The sequence below is a fragment of the Schistocerca serialis genome, chromosome 8, assembly GCF_023864345.2.
Source record: "Schistocerca serialis cubense isolate TAMUIC-IGC-003099 chromosome 8, iqSchSeri2.2, whole genome shotgun sequence".
In the NCBI taxonomy this organism is placed as follows: domain Eukaryota; kingdom Metazoa; phylum Arthropoda; class Insecta; order Orthoptera; family Acrididae; genus Schistocerca; species Schistocerca serialis.
In genome coordinates this window covers 183702739-183723661 of record NC_064645.1, presented here as the reverse complement: position 1 = coordinate 183723661, position 20923 = coordinate 183702739, and the positions used below count along the sequence as shown (strand labels likewise).

General features: G+C 43.5%; 1 protein-coding gene and 1 non-coding gene across 2 annotated transcripts in view; both read left to right on the top strand.

Annotated features, from left to right (window-relative positions):
* Positions 1-1886: 1886 nt before the first annotated feature.
* LOC126417542 (U4 spliceosomal RNA) lies at positions 1887-2026 on the top strand. The gene has a single exon (XR_007575637.1). It is a non-coding gene; the product is annotated as a U4 spliceosomal RNA (small nuclear RNA).
* A 1570-nt stretch (positions 2027-3596) lies between these two features.
* LOC126416619 (ATP-binding cassette sub-family G member 1-like) overlaps positions 3597-20923 on the top strand; it is a 345855-nt gene continuing 328528 nt past the window's right edge. The window contains exon 1 of the mRNA XM_050084375.1: positions 3597-3752. Within this exon, the coding sequence (XP_049940332.1) occupies positions 3641-3752 (112 nt within the window). The 5' untranslated portion in view covers positions 3597-3640. The remainder of the gene's footprint in view (positions 3753-20923) is intronic.

Here is a 20923-nt window from a genome sequence, read left to right as displayed (position 1 = left end):
CGGATGTGCAGCGGACAGCAGCGGATAACTACCGACGCATATTGGAGCTGATGCGGACAATGGTGCTGTTACAGAAATTAAGAGCGTTGGATATGATTCAGAGGGTGATCTATGTTAACGTATACCTAGCACCGAGACTCACTCACGTAGCGCATGTCCTGCCTTTAACGCGCACAATGGCATCACGGATACAAGCAACTTCGTCAGTGTGGGACACCTGTTTAAGATCCAATACACAACGCTTACGCTACCACCTGGAGAGGGTGGACTTGGTCTAGTGAACGTATATGAAATGGCACGGGCGTTATTCGTCAGTACGATTTTCCGACAGTGGCGCGGTCAATTTCGCAATATCTCGGGTGCGTTGGCCGATGTACTAGCGCCCACTTCAATGCTGCCCCCAGTCAATGTGGGCCATATTTCACCGAAGCTGTCACATTTCAAGTTTTTTTTTTTTGGAGCTTAGCTATGTCAGAGATTCCTTCCCAACAACACGACTACCGACGACGCGAGATGTATACCAACTCTTACTGCGCCGGTGTCCCAGGAATACCCTGGAAAAGAAGTACCCAGACAAGAACTGGCGACAGATATGACGCGTTATACGAACGTTTACCTCCCAACGTCGGTACGCTCAACATCGTATGTGGTGGTAAATAGGAAGTTCGCAACGAATCAACGGCGGCACGCGATTCATTTGGCAGACACTCCACTATGTTTAGGCTGCGCAACAGTGGACACTGATGAACATCGTTTAGCATGTAGTGGGGCGGCTCCAGTGTGGAACTTGGCACAACAGATATTGGCGTTCCTGTTACGCTCCGCCCCTCACACAATTTCATCAGACACACTTTTTTTCCCCCAAGAATCTTATTTTCCGGTCCAAAAACCCAATGCAGTGACATGGGTACGGGGAATGGTGGTGGGCTACGTGTATAACGAATCGGAAAAGGACAAAATTGATTTTTGGCGTTTTCTCCTGGATGAACACACGAAGCTGCAACAGCATAAGAAATAAGGGTAAGACTTCGCTAATTACCTGCGACTTACATTTACCGACCCGCCGGCCAGATGGGGTGTGACGGGTGAGAGATGAGATAAACGAAGAAGCCGAAATAGACATCGATCACACTTATGGACCCTTAGTTAATTTCGAGAAGACGACCCAGTCTTACACCAACGTCTGGAGAACGAGTCGATAGATGGCTCTCTTGCTCAATCGAACGTCGGGTCGTGAGCAGGTGTCGCCCCGACACGAATATCATTTCATTGCTACAGGAGCATGTTTCTTTTGCATTTGTACTATCCGCAATGTCCTCATGTCTTTCATTTGGGCATTTTCAGTTTTATTCATTTCCTTAATTCATTAATTTTCTAATTAGGCACTACTTGTCAACATATGGACATTGTAGACACTATTTATGCAGTAGTACAACAAAATGTATGGCAGAAAAGGTGGTAAGCCTGACATTGAAAAAAAAAATGATTGTAGAGCACTTCCCCGCGAAAGGCAAAGGTCAAAAAAAAAAAAAAGTGGCCAGCGCGACAGACTGTCAGTCCTAAGGGCCCGGGTTCTATTCCCGGCTGGGTCGGAGATTTTCTCCGCTCAGGGACTGGGTGTTGTGTTGTCCTAATCATCAACATTTCATCTCCATCGACGCGCAAGTCTCCGAAGTGGCGTCGAATCGAAAGACTTGCACCAGACGAGCGTTCTACCCGACGGGAGGTTCTCGCCACACGACATTATTATTATTACAGCGGGAAGAAGCCTCTCAGTCGTTTCTAGGTCCCCGGTTGAATACACACACAATGAGTTTAAATTGAAATCCACTCGAGCACGGCATAATAGCCGGGAACATTATATTAATGGTAATATTTCCGGCCGTACCTTTCCGCAGTGGCAATATCGTAACCAATGAAGTGTAACTGAGGTGCGATTATTGCTAGTTGAAAACTTCTACCAATACGCCGCCATAGAGATGTGAAATATCACCTCTGTGGCAATTTCTGGTAGCTCCTAAGGGAGTGTTATTTCATAGAGTTCAAGGTACACATGCTGTGTGAGTTACACAAAATTAGAAGGTATTCGAATCACAAGAAAAAGTTCGGTAATATGTTAAAAATTATATTTGAAAGAATGGGCATTGGTTAATATAAAAAAGAAGACTGTGTTGACAGAGATGTATTGTAGTTACCTTAAGGATACTATTTAAGGTTTTACAGTATGTTTATGATGTGTGCTTTTTCTACTTCAGAGAGTAGTTCTTGAAATTTATAAGCTAATGTACAGAGCTTATGTGACATTGAGATTGTGTGTCTAATAGTGTCAAAACATAAAACATTAAAGGTGCATTATTGACTTATTCTAGAAATCTGGAAATAGACAGTTTTTATAGAAATGCCCTTATCGATTGGTTAAAACCATAAGATTCTATCTGATAAATGTAATATTCAATGGCTGGCACATTGCCCTGTTCATTTTTGCACTGTGATGTGTAAGTCAGTTTCGCAGTGAAAGACTAATTATATAGATCTGATCACTTCAGATACTTAAGATTCAATTAATGTCCAGAAAGTGTAGTTGAAAGGCTCGACAACTTTATTATATATCTCCTTTACGCCATTCTCAAGTATTTCAGAAATTGTCTAATATGATTATTAAATTGTTTTATATTTAAAATTATCCCACCAACTTGTTGATATCCATCATAAAGAACTTATCATGCTTCTGTAAAGACTGGAGCTCATGTAATTCAAAGTGCAGATTTTACTTCTTCAGGTTGAAGTTTGAATGTCTTTAAAAATTTTTTCTTGATGTTTATTTTAACTCTTTCCGGTAATTTAGTAACACAATTTTCTGTTGTCTTTCCTTAACGTCAGCGTAATTGAAATGATCAAACCGTTTTGTTTAAATAACTTCGTGTATGTATAACTTAGTATGTATTTGTAATGTGTAACAGTGTTTTTTTAATAAATGTTTTTATAAAATAAAAAAAAAGTGGTCAGCGTGACAGACTGTCAATCCTAAGGGCCCGGGTTCGATTCCCGGCTGGGTCGCAGATTTTCTCCGCTCAGGGACTGGGTGTTGTGTTGTCCTAATCATCAACATTTCATCTCCATCGACGCGCAAGTCTCCGAAGTGGCCTCAAATCGAAAGACTTGCACCAGGCGAGCGATATACCCGACGGGAGGCCCTCGTCACACGACATTGTTATTATTACGGCGGGAAGAAGCCTCTCAGTCGTTTCTAGGTCCCCGGTTGAATACACACACAATGAGCTTAAATTGAAATCCACTCGAGCACGGCATAATAGCCGGGAACATTTCATTAATGGTAATATTTCCGGCCGTGAAAGTTCCAGTGTCGAGCTTTCGTACCTGTGACGAGTATGCTGCACTGCTGTGCGATAAGACACGGGTAGAAAGCGACGTGAGACAACTGTCCGATTCGACAGGAGTTGCGGGTGGCGGGGTGGGCAGGCGCTGCCGCGACAGTCCACGTGCGCCGGCCGGGGGGAGGAGTGGGGGCAGACGTCGTCGCCGGCTGCGGCTGCGGCCGCGGCGTCGCCACGGACGCTCAGTAGGCGCCTGTCAGCTGCGCCGGTGCTCCGCCTGTGCTGTGTCGTGTGGTGCGCGCGCCATGAGCCACGGCGACGACAAACCGCGGCCCGAGTCGGGGTCGCCGCGCAGGGTGCGCCTGGACCTCGCCTTCCACGACCTCTCCTACTGCGTCAAGGTCGGCCTGCGCAGGGGTGAGTACCCGCCATCTGTTCCCAGGCGTAATGCAAAACGATTTCTTATGCGGTGTCAACGTCTCGTTGACGTAGGACCAGCAACCCTCTTGTTCCATGAAGACTTAATGACAAACCTGCCACACCTGTAGTACATATAGCGTCTACACTACCCTCCATAAGTTCGGAAGCACCATGCTGAGCATTACAACGGAGCAAGATGAGAGTGTTCTATGTAAGTTATAGGTTAGAATACAGAAGAGTATGCTCAAATAACGAATATTAATGATACAGAATTGTACAGATAATTATTGTACACTCAAATGCATATTTGTATTGGTCATTTTAATACAAGCAGACTTCACCTACGCAAGCAGGTTGAAACGTCCCCTTAGAAAAATTAATGAATTACTGTGCTGATAAACATCTTACGTTATTTGATTTTCAAACAGCTGAGCAAAACTGAACGTACTCAGACATTCACTAAAGTGACACACAATATTTTTAGCGCAACGCAATCTGACTTTCAGTAATCCCTACAAAAGAATGGCCCTGACTAACAATAACCTATATTTTTCATGAATTCTTACCTCACAAAAATCTTCGTTACTTGAACTACTGCAATACAGCGAGCGCCAGTACTGCCAACTAAATAAAAGATTCAAACTACTGAAGGCACTAACTACTGATGGGCATAGTTAGCAAATGAGAGATTTTGATAGAGAACAAACAATGTATTTACCTTAATAGTGTTCAAAAGTCATAATATCTATATCAGTCCATGATATCCAATATTACAAATGTACTGTCTCTGTCCAGATCATCCGCTCTCAAAACTCCGCCATCTCACTCCCCACATCCACCACTGCTGGCGGCTCACCTCCAACTGCGCAACGCTACGCGCGAGTTAACAACAACAACAACAACAACAACAACAATGCAACAATGCAAACCAGTCACAGATTGCACAGAGCGCTGTGATTTTTATATAGAGCGCTACAAGGCGTTACCAATAAAAAAACCTAAACAGCCTATTTACAAGGTCTACTAAACACGCTAGTGGCGTCAGTATACAGCACGGCTGTGTAGAGGCATGTTGTTTGTAATTTCGTTCACTTGTAGTTCAGTTTGTATGAACGTAGGACACTTCGCGAAATAAGCTATTATGCCCAGAGGAAGCAATTTAAAATGGTCCCACAGTGCCACATTCTTTGATTCATGGGTAAATATTGAAACATCCCCTTAGAAAATTTTATGAATTACTGTGTTGGTAAACCTCTTACGTTATTTGATTTTCAAACAGCTGAGCAAAACTGAATGTACTCAGATATTTCTCTCTTTACTTACTCTGATCAACACTAAATGACACACAATATTTTTAGCGCAACGCAACGCAATCTGACTTTCAATAATCCCTACAAAAGAATGGTCCTGACTAACAATAACCTATACCTCTCATGAATCACTTACATCACAAAAATCTTCATTACTCGAACTACTGCTATACAGCGAGCGCCAATACTGCCAGCTAAATAAAAGATTCTAACTACTGAAGGCTCTAAATACTGATAGGCATAGTTAGCAAATCAAAGATGTTGATAGAGAACAAACAATGTATTTACCTTACTAGTGTTCAAAAGTCATTATATATATATATATATATATATATATATATATATATATATATATATAAAAACAAAGATGATGTGACTTACCAAACGAAAGCGCTGGCAGGTCAATAGACACACAAACAAACACAAACATACACACAAAATTCAAGCTTTCGCAACAAACTGTTGCTTCATCAGGAGAGAGGGAAGGAGAGGGAAAGACGACAGGATGTGGGTTTTAAGGGAGAGGGTAAGGAGTCATTCCAATCCCGGGAGCGGAAAGACTTACCTTAGGGAGAAAAAAGGACGGGTATACACACGCACATATCCATCCACACATATACAGACACAAGCAGACAAATATGTCCTTTTTTCCCCCTAAGGTAAGTTTTTCCGCTCCCGGGATTGGAATGACTCCTTACCCTCTCCCTTAAAACCCACATCCTGTCGTCTTTCCCTCTCCTTCCCTCTTTCCTGATGAGGCAACAGTTTGTTGCGAAAGCTTGAATTTTGTGTGTCTATCGACCTGCCAGCGCTTTCGTTTGGTAAGTCACATCATCTTTGTTTTTAGATATATTTTTCCCACGTGGAATGCTTCCCTCTATTATATATATATATATATATATATATATATATATATATATATATATATATATATATATACTCGTGGAAATTGAAATAAGAACACCGTGAATTCACTGTCCCAGGAAGGGGAAACTTTATTGACACATTCCTGGGGTCAGATACATCACATGATCACACTGACAGAACCACAGGCACATAGACACAGGCAACAGAGCATGCACAATGTCGGCACTAGTACAGTGTATATCCACCTTTCGCAGCAATGCAGGCTGCTATTCTCCCATGGAGACGATCGTAGAGATGCTGGATGTAGTCCTGTGGAACGGCTTGCCATGCCATTTCCACCTGGCGCCTCAGTTGGACCAGCGTTCGTGCTGGACGTGCAGACCGCGTGAGACGACGCTTCATCCAGTCCCAAACATGCTCAATGGGGGACAGATCCGGAGATCTTGCTGGTCAGGGTACTTGACTTACACCTTCTAGAGCACGTTGGGTGGCACGGGATACATGCGGACGTGCATTGTCCTGTTGGAACAGCAAGTTCCCTTGCCGGTCTAGGAATGGTAGAACGATGGGTTCGATGACTGTTTGGATGTACCGTGCACTATTCAGTGTCCCCTCGACGATCACCAGTGGTGTACGGCCAGTGTAGGAGATCGCTCCCCACACCATGATGCCGGGTGTTGGCCCTGTGTGCCTCGGTCGTATGCAGTCCTGATTGTGGCGCTCACCTGCACGGCGCCAAACACGCATACGACCATCATTGGCACCAAGGCAGAAGCGACTCTCATCGCTGAAGACGACACGTCTCCATTCGTCCCTCCATTCACGCCTGTCGCGACACCACTGGAGGCGAGCTGCACGACGTTGGGGCGTGAGCGGAAGACGGCCTAACGGTGTGCGGGACCGTAGCCCAGCTTCATGGAGACGGTTGCGAATGGTCCTCGCCGATACCCCAGGAGCAACAGTGTTCCTAATTTGCTGGGAAGTGGTGGTGCGGTCCCCTACGGCACTGCGTAGGATCCTACGGTCTTGGCGTGCATCCGTGCGTCGCTGCGGTCCGGTCCCAGGTCGACGGGCACGTGCACCTTCCGCCGACCACTGGCGACAACATCGATGTACTGTGGAGACCTCACGCCCCACGTGTTGAGCAATTCGGCGGTACGTCCACCCGGCCTCCCGCATGCCCACTATACGCCCTCGCTCAAAGTCCGTCAACTGCACATACGGTTCACGTCCACGCTGTCGCGGCATGCTACCAGTGTTAAAGACTGCGATGGAGCTCCGTATGCCACGGCAAACTGGCTGACACTGACGGCGGCGGTGCACAAATGCCGCGCAGCTAGCGCCATTCGACGGCCAACACCGCGGTTCCTGGTGTGTCCGCTGTGCCGTGCGTGTGATCATTGCTTTTACAGCCCTCTCGCAGTGTCCGGAGCAAGTATGGTAGGTCTGACACACCGGTGTCAATGTGTTCTTTTTTCCATTTCCAGGAGTGTATATCGGTTCATGACACCCAGTCTTACAAATTTCGTTTTTCTGACGGACACACGTCCACATCGTCCACTCTCAAAACTCTGCCATCTCTCTCCCCACATCCACCAATGCCGGCGGCTCATCTCCAACTGCGAACGCTACGTGCTGTTCACAATCAACTGCCCAACACTACAATAACAAATATTGCAACAATGCAACCCAGCCACAGACTGTACACAGCACAGTCAGTGATTTTCATACATACCGCTACGTGGCGTTACCAACATAAAAACCTAAACAGCCTACTTACAAGATAATCACTTTGCACCAAGAAGACAATAGCGTCCGAAAAATGTCAACGAAATCGAAGATTTCCGTCAGTGGAGTTCTCAAGATCGTACACCGGCATCGAGATACAGGCTCCTATGATGACCTCCCTCCTCCGGAGCATCCGGGAAAATATTAGAACGCCAGGAAAAGTATTTTGTAGTGACCAATAAACGTAATAGATTCAAAACTGTCGATGAATTGATTGCTTAACTAAACACAACTAGCGATACACCGGTGAGTAAGTCAACAATGAGACGGCGCCTGGCAAAAGAGAACCTGCAGGATTTTCTAGCAGCAAGCAAATCATTGATGCGCCCAGACGAAATGCTTCAGTGGGCTACGACACACCATCACTGGACAGCAGGGGCTTGGGAAGGAGTCTTATTCACCGATGAATCCAAGTTCGAAGTATTTGAAAGTAAACATGCATCTGTTGCCGGTTTGAGATGGTTGTCATTAAGATCAGGCACTTTCAGTGCGGCCTCAGTAGGTCAGGCATGAGAATTAACCTGTCGGTTCGAAACTAGTCGCCCAAAAAATGTGTACTGCAACTGTGACAGATTTGTAATAAATGCTTCATAAAACAGTTTATTTTTATCTGCGAGTAAAACTTCATACAGATTCAGTTAATTTATTTGTGCTTTCACTGTGATTTTCGGTAAATTGTACAGTCATGACAGGTGGATACTTTTTATCGACGTCTGGCAGTATAGCCATCTTATTCGATTTGGGATATGTACTACTCATTTCTTATAAACATCACTGCTATGTAAACCACCCATCCTCCACTCCACACTCGTGTATTAATTTATCTCATTTAGCTCATTACCTCGTCGAGGAATTGTAGATCCCCATGCTAAATCTATGATGCGGGCCCTTCGAGGGCAAATTTTGTGATAAGCCGCGAAAAATGGCATTTTAGAGAAATTTTCCAGTTAAAAGCGTGTAACGTACAATTTGGGGTGTATATTTAATTGTATAAAATTTTACTACACAATTTATGATTTGATGTGTCGGTCACCTTTAAAAAATGAAAAGATTTTCCTAGGATGTGATTTTGGGCTCCTTTCCCGCACGGAAATGTTGATTGTGGTGGCAGACTGATCTCTAGTATACCCTAAGATCTAGGTTTGGTTGAAAGATGATAATTTGGTCGTGAGTTGGCGACGCCAATAGAAGTGAATACCAAATAAAGGTTACGGTAACAGATTGACCTGTAGCGTAGCCTAATGTTTACGTTCGCGCCATATTTAAATACACATTGCCATACTTAATCCACTTTTCAACAAAAAACTAAAACTACTACAAAACAGATTCAGGAAACATATATTACATAATGGACAAGTCTCCGACGAGTATATGCTGGACTCGCATTCGGAAGGACGACGGTTCAAACTCGCGTCCGGTCAGACCTGATTTAGGTTTTCCGTGATTTTCCGAAATCGCTTAAGACAGATGCTGGGATGGTTTCTCCAAGAGCGCACGGCTGCTTTTCTTCACCGTCCTCTCCTAATCCAAGCTTGTGCTCCGTCTCTAATGACTTCGTTGTCGACGGGACGTTGAACACTAATCTCCTCCTCCGACGAGTATTTTAATGTATGTGATGCACATACATGTACACGAACAACGAAAAATGCAAGGAGTGTCCCAAAAGCAACGTTTACCAAAGAATTTAAGTCGTTAAGGTATCCTACACGATTTATTAACATTTTGTGGAACGGCTATATTTTCTAAAACAAAACAAAAGTACTTAGAGTTTTGCCCATGTAACTAGCAGAAAATATGTTTGTTAGGTGAATGATAGGTAACAATAAGCCGACTAATCTAAATACAATACCACAGTGTCTCGCTAATGAGTAAAGCTATCTGAAAATGATTCCCCAGCTTCAAAAACTAAAGAATCCGCGTCTGGGACAAGAAGTAAAACATTTATGTGTGATGGTTTGGATGAGATGAGAAACTGAAGAGATCGAAGGTTCCGATGTCGAACTCACGTCAAACCGCAAAATTCCGTTAACCGTTATCTAAAAAGTATTAGCGATTTTGCAACTCAAGCGCCGAGCGTTTGACTGGGCCCCACTGGGAATTCGACCGACACGAGGGAGTGCATGGTTTGAGAGACGAGTGCTGACTTCATCCATAGCAACAGCCCACTGAAAGAAACATTTAGCCGCAAAAGTCAGAGTCGACCGCTATGGGGAGGGGGAGTGAATGTAAGAAGGAACATTTTCTTCCTCCTGGAATACAGACTCCTTAGTCATTATAGAATTCATGCCGTTTTTAGAAAGCGCTGTCCGTGATGCGATTGAACAACAGATTCAGTGTCAAGTTGAACGGGAAATACTGTGTCTTTAGCAAGCTCTGCGTAACTTGCGTTTGTTTGGTTGACAGGATGTTCACGCTAAATTATAGCATTTCCTCTTCGGCGCTGTGGTTTCTGCGCTGTTTTTCAGTCATGGCGGATGCAGACCTTTAGAGAACATTGCCGAAGTATAGTCCCAATTTTTTTCAACACAGCACTGCCTGCAGGCATTGTGACCAGTTGGGCAGTCCATTTGTCATGACAGGAAAACAACGTATCAGACTAAAGAGACGAGGACTGCACTGGATCAGTCGTAGGTTGTTAAGAGTCAAGAGTCAGTTATACCTATCAATTTGAGTTTTCTAAGATTTCTCACACACATCTTGTCGAATATTGGCCCGTGATTTTCTCTTGCCCAAACAGCCAAAAAATATAGCTTTCAAAGCAACTGTTGTTGAACTTTTTTGACAATCATCATTAAAAAATAATAGAACTTGTGAAAATAATGAAATAAATTATCTAGCATCATCAGAGTTTTGTAAGGAAATAAAATCAGATGCTATGAATGTTGAAAAGTTGTTATTTTACAAATTTATTGTCTATTTCCCCTCTTAGAGGAGTATCGAACGGAAACATTTTTTGCTGGTTATTTTTGCTGATATCCAGTAGGATTTCTACTGTAGATCTGATTTTTTTCTATTTCAGGTTTTTAATCTTCAGAATCAATTTAACATTACTGAAACATGAAAACATACATCTTGCAATTATTTTCGAGTTTCATTTCGTAATTCGTTGGATGTAATTAATTATAAATAAAAAAATATACTTCGCAGCTGCTAAGAAATGTGCTTAGCATACCTTTAAGGTGTGGTATCTTCAGAAAGATGTTTGAGTGGATAAACGACAAACATTTGAGATACAATAAGTTTTGTGTAATTCCTGTCAAATGAAGTTCTTAGGCCACAAAGCGTTCTCAAACTCCCCCGAAGACTAATATAAAAGTGGCAGTTTTAGTATATTGCCCTCTCTTGGCTACATTTGTGCAAACGCCTATGGAATAAGGCCGTACAAAATAATATCGTATACATATTTTATGATTAAGAGACGAACTGCAGCAGAGTATTACAATCAAGATCTATTTTTATTTTAAATTTTTGTAGTGTGGGTCCATTTGCCAATAGCTCGCCCGTAAATGCCCTCGTGCTTTAATTTCAGCATGAGATCGAAATCAGTCCAGGCTCACTCTCGAGGTGGGCCCCGAACACGTTGTAGAACAGCTGCGTAGTCTGAATGTTTAACTTTGACCTCATTGTCAATCTTTTGTCAGTGGCAGATAAAATTACTGATGGTCTGCCTTTTCTGTTACGCATCACGGGCCGATACTCGCAGTTAATGTTACCTATTTTATTATTATCTTAGAAAATTACTTAGCATATATACAGGTTGACCGACAATTATTGGTTCAACGAAGAGGACGAGCAGAGGACAAAGAAAAAAGCAAATAATGCTAATAAACATAGATTCAGAAACCAATTATTTTGAGTAATAATTCAGGGTAACAGCAGGAAAATTACATCACATTGGTGGACAGATACGTTACTCTCGCTTATGTCGAATACAAACTCAATGACTTAACCATTGTGCCACCTGCGTCGATGACTTAAAAACAACCAAACAATTAATAGCACCGTTGCAACTTTGTCCTGCTATCTGTACATCGTCCTTCTAACAGTCCAAAAGCGCGTCGATAGAGATTTTCATCCGGACTGCAGAAGGATAACTTGTACTATTAGTTTACTGCGACCGTCGATGTTTTTGCGAGAATGTAAACACGCACCCCGTATTTGAGCTGATACAGTGTTAACCCTACCTAGTTGTTACTCGTATGTTTAAATTTCTTCCACTTGAAACATTCTTTGCTTTTCCGTTTCACGTTCATTCTTCTATAAGGGAGGAACTTTTGGCTTTTTACAACTGTATTTAAGATTTTGATAGCGTACTGGACATCGCTGCTGGTTAATGCGTCGTTGCGAATGATGTCTGTAACATCCCGTATATTTTCTGCCTCCCCTAGCGGGTAGAAATTCTATCGTAAACTTTAAATAAAACATTAAGCGGTAATTCAGTGATGTACCTCGATTTGCGATTACGTTAAATAACAGATGAAGCTCAAATATCTGTCTTATTTATATTTTCCTCCCGCAGTGAAAGGCGATATATACCCATTTTTCAGAGTGTTTGACTATGCCATTAGAGAGAAGTGCACGCAAAGTGTTATAAAGGGCAAAATCAAGCTGATCTGTTTGCAAATCGTTAAGACTTAGTAAATTAATTATGAGAAGATCTTGAGTTGTAAAAGATTAAAATGTCATTTAGTAATTAGACGTTGCATACTAAAATACTGCGCAATACTGATAATGTTACGCAGCAACTGTCAAATGTGTCATAAATTTACCACAATATGTTTTGGGTCTACGTTGTCCCATTAACAAGTGCTATAAAATGGTTCAAATGGCTCTGAGCACTATGGGACTTAACTTCTGAGGTCATCGGTCCCCTAGAACTGAGAACTACTTAAACCTAACTAACCTAAGGACGTCACACACATCCATGTCCGAGGCGGGATTCGAAACTGCGACGTAGCGGTCGCGCGGTTCCAGACTGTAGCGCCTAGAACCGCTCGGTCACTCCGGCCGGCTAAGTGCTATAAAACAAAGAAACAAATCAATACAACGAAATACTACATATACTGACAACCATGTAAATATCTACAAGGTGCTTCCTGAAGAGCATGCAAAAATGTAAAAGGATACAGAGAATGCTCCACTGAACAATTTGAGGTAGCGAAGCTGGGGTCGGCGAAGATATGGAAGTAAACTTGTCTAGAGCATTGTCTTGCATTGCAGTTTTCCAGCTTATTTACAACTAACTTGGGTATAAGTTTACACGTACTGTGCTGTTTATTTACATGTACACTCTTTCTATCCAGTAAGGAAGCAAGGAGGACGAGCCTTATTACTAGGAAATCATGATTCAGGTTTTGTTTACTTTACTTGTCTGTAAGGTCGTTTGTTGTATCGTATTTACATTGTCCCATGACAGAACGTGCTATGAGTTAACGACAGACCCTTCATTACGCAGTGCTGTTCAGAAACGTACAGTACAATACGATGCAGCAGTACCGGTACAGTTTCGCAGAACCCACTGACGTATACCTTCGGTGTAGAGAAGTACTTAAAATGCTCTCGCTGCTGAAAGGCTGTACGGGGAACGATTTCCTAACAGGCCTCATCCGTCACGACGAGTGTTTATTTCTCTCGATCAACGAATGCGGGAGACGGATTCACTGGAAAGAAGAAACGAGGGATCTTCCAACATGAGGACCACTAGCACAGTCGATTTTGGAGAGGAGGTGCTGAACGTGTTGCTGTGGACCCCACTAGTATTGCACGTGAAATGGACGCTGCAAGTACTAGCGTGTGGCGAGTACTCCACGAACAACAATTACGCCCATACCATCCACAACGAGTCCATACAATACTTGTGACTGACTTCGTACCAAGGGTCGCATTGTGAAAATGTTTGCTCCACAGTGGATTGATCGACAAAATTTCCTCCAAATCGTGTTGTTTACTGACGAGGCCTCATTTGATCGTGGTGGTATTTCGAACAGCAGGGACAACGATGTGTTGGATGAGGAAAACCCTCACGCTGTAGTAGAGTCTCACCATCAAGTACGTTTTACTGTCAATATCTGGGCCGGCATTGTAAGCGACAATGTCATTGGACCATATCTTCTACCTGGCCGTCTGAAAGGCCAGCTGTACTTGAGTTTCGTGTAAAGAGTTCTACCTGAGTTGTTCGAGAACGTTTCTTTGGCTGTTCGTGAGAGGCTGTGAATACAACATAGTGGTGGACCGCCTCACTTCAGTGTGGATGTTCGCAACCTTCTCAGTGCTGCATTTCCTTGTCGCTGGATTGGAAGTGGAGGTTCTATCCGATGGCCTGCGAGGTCACGTGACCTGAATCGCCTTGATTATTTCCTATGGGATATCTAAAGTCACATGTGTATGAGACCCCACTGAATACGGAGATGGAATTAGTTCGATTAGTGGTTCTAAACACACCAGGGACATTTGCCAGTGTGCGTCAGAATCTAATTCGTTGATGTCGCCGAAGTGGAGTCAAATCGAAAGACTTGCACCCGGCGAACGGTCTACCCGGCGGGAGGCCCTAGTAACGCGACATTTACATTTTTTATCTTCAGAGAGGAATCGGATTACACACCCACTTCCAGTGTCTGCTGAGCATGCCGGAAAAGATCAGTGTTTGTCTTCTATGTTCTGAATAGAGCGATTAGCTTGCTGGACGAAGAAAATTAACTGATATCTTCTTAACACGAATTAACTTCTTCTAAGTGCTTGACAGAAAATTATAATAATAACAAAAAAGATAAACTTTCTCGGCGTTCTGCAATAGTAGAACGCCAGTAAAATGATTCGTTTGTTGTTAGATTTTTTTCCCTTGTTCAGCTGCTGTGGCGAATAATTCACTCTGGAACGGCAATGCCAATTGTTCGCAAGACGCGTCGTCTGGCCAAGCAGCGAACAAAAGTATTTCTTCAGTAAATGTTGTGACAATGACGGGTGTCTAATCACTGTTGTGAAATGTTGGAGCAGATACGCTAAGTAAACATCGTCTTGTTGATCGTGCTAACCTATAGAACTAAATCATGACTAACCACAAGCCTGGCGGCAGAGGAGCAGTGATAGTGCAAGACAGTTTCCCATATTATGCAAGAGAACATGGCATTAAGACTCAATCGAGGCTCTGTTGAACGAGACGTGTCATCATTCTCCTTCGACAGTGCAAGGAAACTGAAAAACTCTTCTCTAAAATTACAACGAATTTTGAACATCGATCCATTCTCCGAGGCCAGATTTTAACTGTTGCGGCTCACCATTCACTGATTTTCGGATTATTGTTTTTCTTCAACGTGAAATATGTTAACTGAATGATGCTGAGAGATTCTTTGGTTCTTGATTGAAAAGCAAAACTTTGTCCCGACGATATCTATGTCATTAAAGAGAGAAAAGTAACTCAGTTGAACTGCAGTGGTTGTCAAACTTCTTCGTACAGCAGTCAATTCTGACATGTGGCGGCACCTCATGGAGCATACGTGCCCATCTTATTACTAATCGATAACCTACATAAATTAGTATGTTATTAGCCTCCAACAGGGCGCGAAATGTTGGCTGCCTGTCCACACGTACCGATCGTTAAATGTCGGCACCGTTTGGAACACTTCGTGTGGACTGTTTGACTGTTTTCGGTTTCACATTGGTGCCACCCTTGTCAACCACAGAGCTGTGACTCTGTAACTGCCTGACGAAGTGTTGTTACGCTGTTTGCGTGCGCGGATGATTAACTGATACATTTACAAACACTGATTACATTTACAAGCATTGGCAATGTGAGACGTGATCACAAATGTTTACTAAACTGACATCAAAGCGTTGTATTACAACACGCTTAATTTACCTTCATATTCATTGCAACAAATATGTCTCGCATTTGAAGATGACGATCTCTGTAACGTGTATTCATGAATCCGTGTTAATTCTGTTTGAAATTTATGCCATAGCAACTGGTCGGTACGAGGCACACGTTCCATTGGGTTGTTAGCTGGAAGACAAACAAGAAAAGGTTCCCCTTCACCCCGAAACGGCAGATCTATCTGCCCATGCATCCAACTTCGCTTCTGAGGTGACCGGCGAATTCCTTGCGCACCTGTTATCATTTCTCCAGCATAGTTTTGATTCAATGAAGGAGTCAGATAGAACCAGCATTGTAAGTATATTTGTTTGTTACTGAGCACGAAAATTACACATTTAAGAATCTCTTAACGTTAGTTGACATTCTCGAATTCGGCTGTTAGTTGGTAGAGGCATATTATTATAAAATATGGCTGAGAACAGCGGTTAAAGGCGCTACAGTCTGGAACCGCACGACCGCTACGGTCGCAGGTTCGAATCCTGCCTCGGGCATGGATGTGTGTGATGTCCTTAGGTTAGTTAGGTTTAAGTAGTTCTAAGTTCTAGGGGACTTATGACCACAGCAGTTGAGTCCCATAGTACTCAGAGCCATTTGAACCATTTTTGAGAACAGCGGGCCGCAAGAATACTTCATTGTGGCCGAAGTATGATGACCACTGACTTAAAGGATAGGAGGGGGAAATCTGCCAGGACTTTTTAAAAACACGACTTCGCATTAACCTGAAGAAACAGAGGAAATCAGCAGACAATATAAATCTGCTCGGCTGAGAGAGGATTTGAGCGTCTCCCGTCCCAAATGTGGAGCTTGTGCCATAACCTCTGCACGACCTCGTTGTTTTTGTTAACATCAGGGAAGAAACCATATTGGAATAAGGACCTACCCTTCGATTAGGAGATGTGCATGCCCAAAAATATTAGACCCAGACGTAACTTTGCTATTATTGTCATTGTCTGTAGAACAAAATGAATAACTCTAGGCGAGCACAGAAATAAACGCCAAGAAACCTCGCCTTGACCTGAGTTTGTTTAAAAGTTTATAGTAGTAGACTACGCTGAAAAATAATCCCTGCAGTGTTTACTGTCATGACATAGCCTACATACCTTTGTACATCTTATTTTTATTTACGACTTCCCATTCCTCACGTGAGGTGCAATTGCTCGAAGAAGTTGGAACCTTGATGGATATTTGAGTTACTTTTCGTGCAGAAGATACTTCTTATTAAAGCACTATATACACTCCTGGAAATGGAAAAAAGAACACATTGACACCGGTGTGTCAGACCCACCATACTTGCTCCGGACACTGCGAGAGGGCTGTACAAGCAATGATCACACGCACGGCACAGCGGACACACCAGGAACCGCGGTGTTGGCCGTCGAAAGGCGCTAGCTGCGCAGCATTTGTGCACCGCCGCCGTCAGTGTCAGCCAGTTTGCCGTGGCATACGGAGCTCCATCGCAGTCTTTAACACTGGTAGCATGCCGCGACAGCGTGGACGTGAACCGTATGTGCAGTTGACGGACTTTGAGCGAGGGCGTATAGTGGGCATGCGGGAGGCCAGGTGGACGTACCGCCGAATTGCTCAACACGTGGGGCGTGAGGTCTCCACAGTACATCGATGTTGTCGCCAGTGGTCGGCGGAAGGTGCACGTGCCCGTCGACCTGGGACCGGACCGCAGCGACGCACGGATGCACGCCAAGACCGTAGGATCCTACGCAGTGCCGTAGGGGACCGCACCGCCACTTCCCAGCAAATTAGGGACACTGTTGCTCCTGGGGTATCGGCGAGGACCATTCGCAACCGTCTCCATGAAGCTGGGCTACGGTCCCGCACACCGTTAGGCCGTCTTCCGCTCACGCCCCAACATCGTGCAGCCCGCCTCCAGTGGTGTCGCGACAGGCGTGAATGGAGGGACGAATGGAGACGTGTCGTCTTCAGCGATGAGAGTCGCTTCTGCCTTGGTGCCAATGATGGTCGTATGCGTGTTTGGCGCCGTGCAGGTGAGCGCCACAATCAGGACTGCATACGACCGAGGCACACAGGGCCAACACCCGGCATCATGGTGTGGGGAGCGATCTCCTACACGGGCCGTACACCACTGGTGATCGTCGAGGGGACACTGAATAGTGCACGGTACATCCAAACCGTCATCGAACCCATCGTTCTACCATTCCTAGACCAGCAAGGGAACTTGCTGTTCCAACAGGACAATGCACGTCCGCATGTATCCCGTGCCACCCAACGTGCTCTAGAAGGTGTAAGTCAACTACCCTGGCCAGCAAGATCTCCGGATCTGTCCCCCATTGAGCATGTTTGGGACTGGATGAAGCGTCGTCTCACGCGGTCTGCACGTCCAGCACGAACGCTGGTCCAACTGAGGCGCCAGATGGAAATGGCATGGCAAGCCGTTCCACAGTACTGCATCCAGCATCTCTACGATCGTCTCCATGGGAGAATAGCAGCCTGCATTGCTGCGAAAGGTGGATATACACTGTACTAGTGCCGACATTGTGCATGCTGTGTTGCCTGTGTCTATGTGCCTGTGGTTCTGTCAGGGTGATCATGTGATGTATCTGACCCCAGGAATGTGCCAATAAAGTTTCCCCTTCCTGGGACAATGAATTCACGGTGTTCTTATTTCAATTTCCAGGAGTGTATATATATATATATTTCAAGGAACAAAACCATGTCTACAGTCAAGTCTCTGTTTTGAGTAATCTCTGTTATAACTTTATGCGTGTTTTGTATCAGAGAACGAAAGCAGTCCAGTGAACACTTACTTGGTTGTGGAAAACAGCGTCGTTCTGAAGCGGCTGGTGATATCCATAGGATACATAAAACGTTACAGACTTTACGTAGAGCAGTTAATTAAAGAACCGAACCGTGAGAGTAACGTATCACAGATCTCCTGGTGACTTTGCATATCCGAGCTTTTCGATTTAGTTCACGTAGAGGAAGGAATCAGTTATCATACAACTGCTGTAGCATTAATTGTTGGGGGTGAAAGAATGTTAAGAAAGGTAGGAAAATATTTCTGCTTCACAAGTTCGATAAGAAACAAGCTGCAGATTATGTGAGCAGTCAGCTTCTCTAGGAATGAAAATGTAGAGTATCGATGGTAGATGTGTGTAGTGTCTAGCAATATTGTAACGGAAGGGATTAATCCGCCGTGGTTCAGTAGCCATGTTGAAAGTTGCTACGAAAGAAAAGAGAAAATCATCACAAATTTAAGCGAAATCGAAGCCTTATTGACAAACGAAAGCTGGACGACGAGGCCATCATGCACGAACGAAAGCAACGGGAGAAGAGTCTACTGAATTCCAAAGTGCGATTTTCCCCACCCACCTGATGAAAAGTACAAAGTACTTTTCTTCTTACATAAAGAAGATAAACCGTTTAAAGTCAATTGCTCAATGACCATACAGGCAACGAAATGTGAGTGACACAGGAACATCGTCAATACAGTTCATCTGCCCAAGCGGAGAACGAATGCCGAAAAGATAGATAATCAGGTAAGTGACTGCTTAATAGAAAATCAATTAAAGGTCATTAAAAAAATTGCAACTGATAGAATACCTGATGATGCTAAACAGATTATACGAAAGAATTAACTATCTGTTAGGCAGTGGTTTGTTGTATCTTGCTTGGTCAATGATGGCTACCAACCGACTGGAAAAAGGTGCACATCATTCGCGATTCCAAGAAGGGTGGCCGGACAGGCATGCGTAATAAATTTGGCCGCAACCTAAGGGACTGTCATAGGACCATTAATGTTCATTATATGTTTAAGTGACCTGATATGGAATGTCAGAAGGTTTGTGTGGCTGTTCGCGAACTATTATGTTGTGTGTAGGAAATCCTGGTGCACGGACTGATGCTGACTGTCAATATAAATTATTGTAACATGTGGGGCATAAATCGAGGAAAGGACGAATTATTATGCCACGGTTGACAATCGCTCATTGCATACAGAATAAAACGAAAAATATTAAGAGTATACTTCTTGTGGCGATCTGCCTATCGAGAGATTAATATTGAATGTTCTTACACGGTTCGTTTACCTTCACACACTCTCGAACCTGGAGGCCCAAAGAATATCAGTTCCAGTCTAGAACAGATCACCCTCAAAAGGGGCCTAAAATAAATCGTAACCGAATTCGGAATGGTTAATTAAAATGATGTCCCTGATAATATTTTTCATGTGACTGCGTAAATTATATTTCGGATCTACACAAGAAAGTAAAAGTTGAAATTCTGTAAGAATTTTTACAGTTCCCAAGGAGTGAATGTTGTTACGTCCTGTTCACAAGTAACTGTCCGTACAGAATTAAATAAAACTTCAAATCAATAATCACTGAAAAATATTATAACTTCACTAAGACAAAACTATAAAATGCTGTAACACAATCGACGTGTGTTTTTAAGTAAACTATGGACGCAATGCATTGTATTCTTCCATATATATCTAGAAGTAATCGACTTCAAAGTTAGTATCATATACGTAAAATAAAATAAAGGCTTTGGCTTGGCGCTGTGTAACAAACTCACGTCAGTCGATCACGAGTACATTATCTTAAATTATGTTTCATGTTCTGCAGCAGTGGCCTCCCGATGTCCTTTCGCTGCCGGCTATTATCCCTCTGCTTTCGTTGCCGAGTACCGGGTAATTTTAATCATCCCGAGCCCCCCTGGATACTGCGTGGCTCGCTACAATAAATAGCTTCTTGCCACATATTTTTGCAAACATTAGAAGATAAAATTACGTACTGACAATCGCCACAGGCGAACCGTCACAGTCTGTAAAGACCCTCTGTGAAACGACAACCTAAAATTAGTTATTATAAAAAGTACAAGTATGTGTCCGGGTGAGATTCATTGGAAAAATCCTAAGGAAGTGTAATTCATCCAAGACAGAAGTAGCTTATGAAAACATCGTTCCACTGATTCTTGAGAATTGCGTACCAGGTAAAGTTAATGGTTAAGGTATGGAGGAACCAAAGAAGAGCTACGCATTTTGTCACTGTTGTGTTCAGGGTGAGAGGCCACGGATGCTCAGATATCTCTAGTTACAGACTCGACAAGAGAATTGTTGCCACCACGGAAAAGTTTACTGTTAGAAATTCTAGAATGTATATTCTAAAAAGAATCCGACAACGAATTAAATATTTCCACACACGTCACGCGGAATGACAACGTTTAAATCAGAGGTCGAGCGGAAGCTTACTGACGTGATTTTGGTGACACACTAACAGTGAGTGGTACAGCGGAAGAGGTAAATGATAGTGCTATCAAAAGTATCCTGCGCTGGATATACAAATAAGTAGAGAATGGTA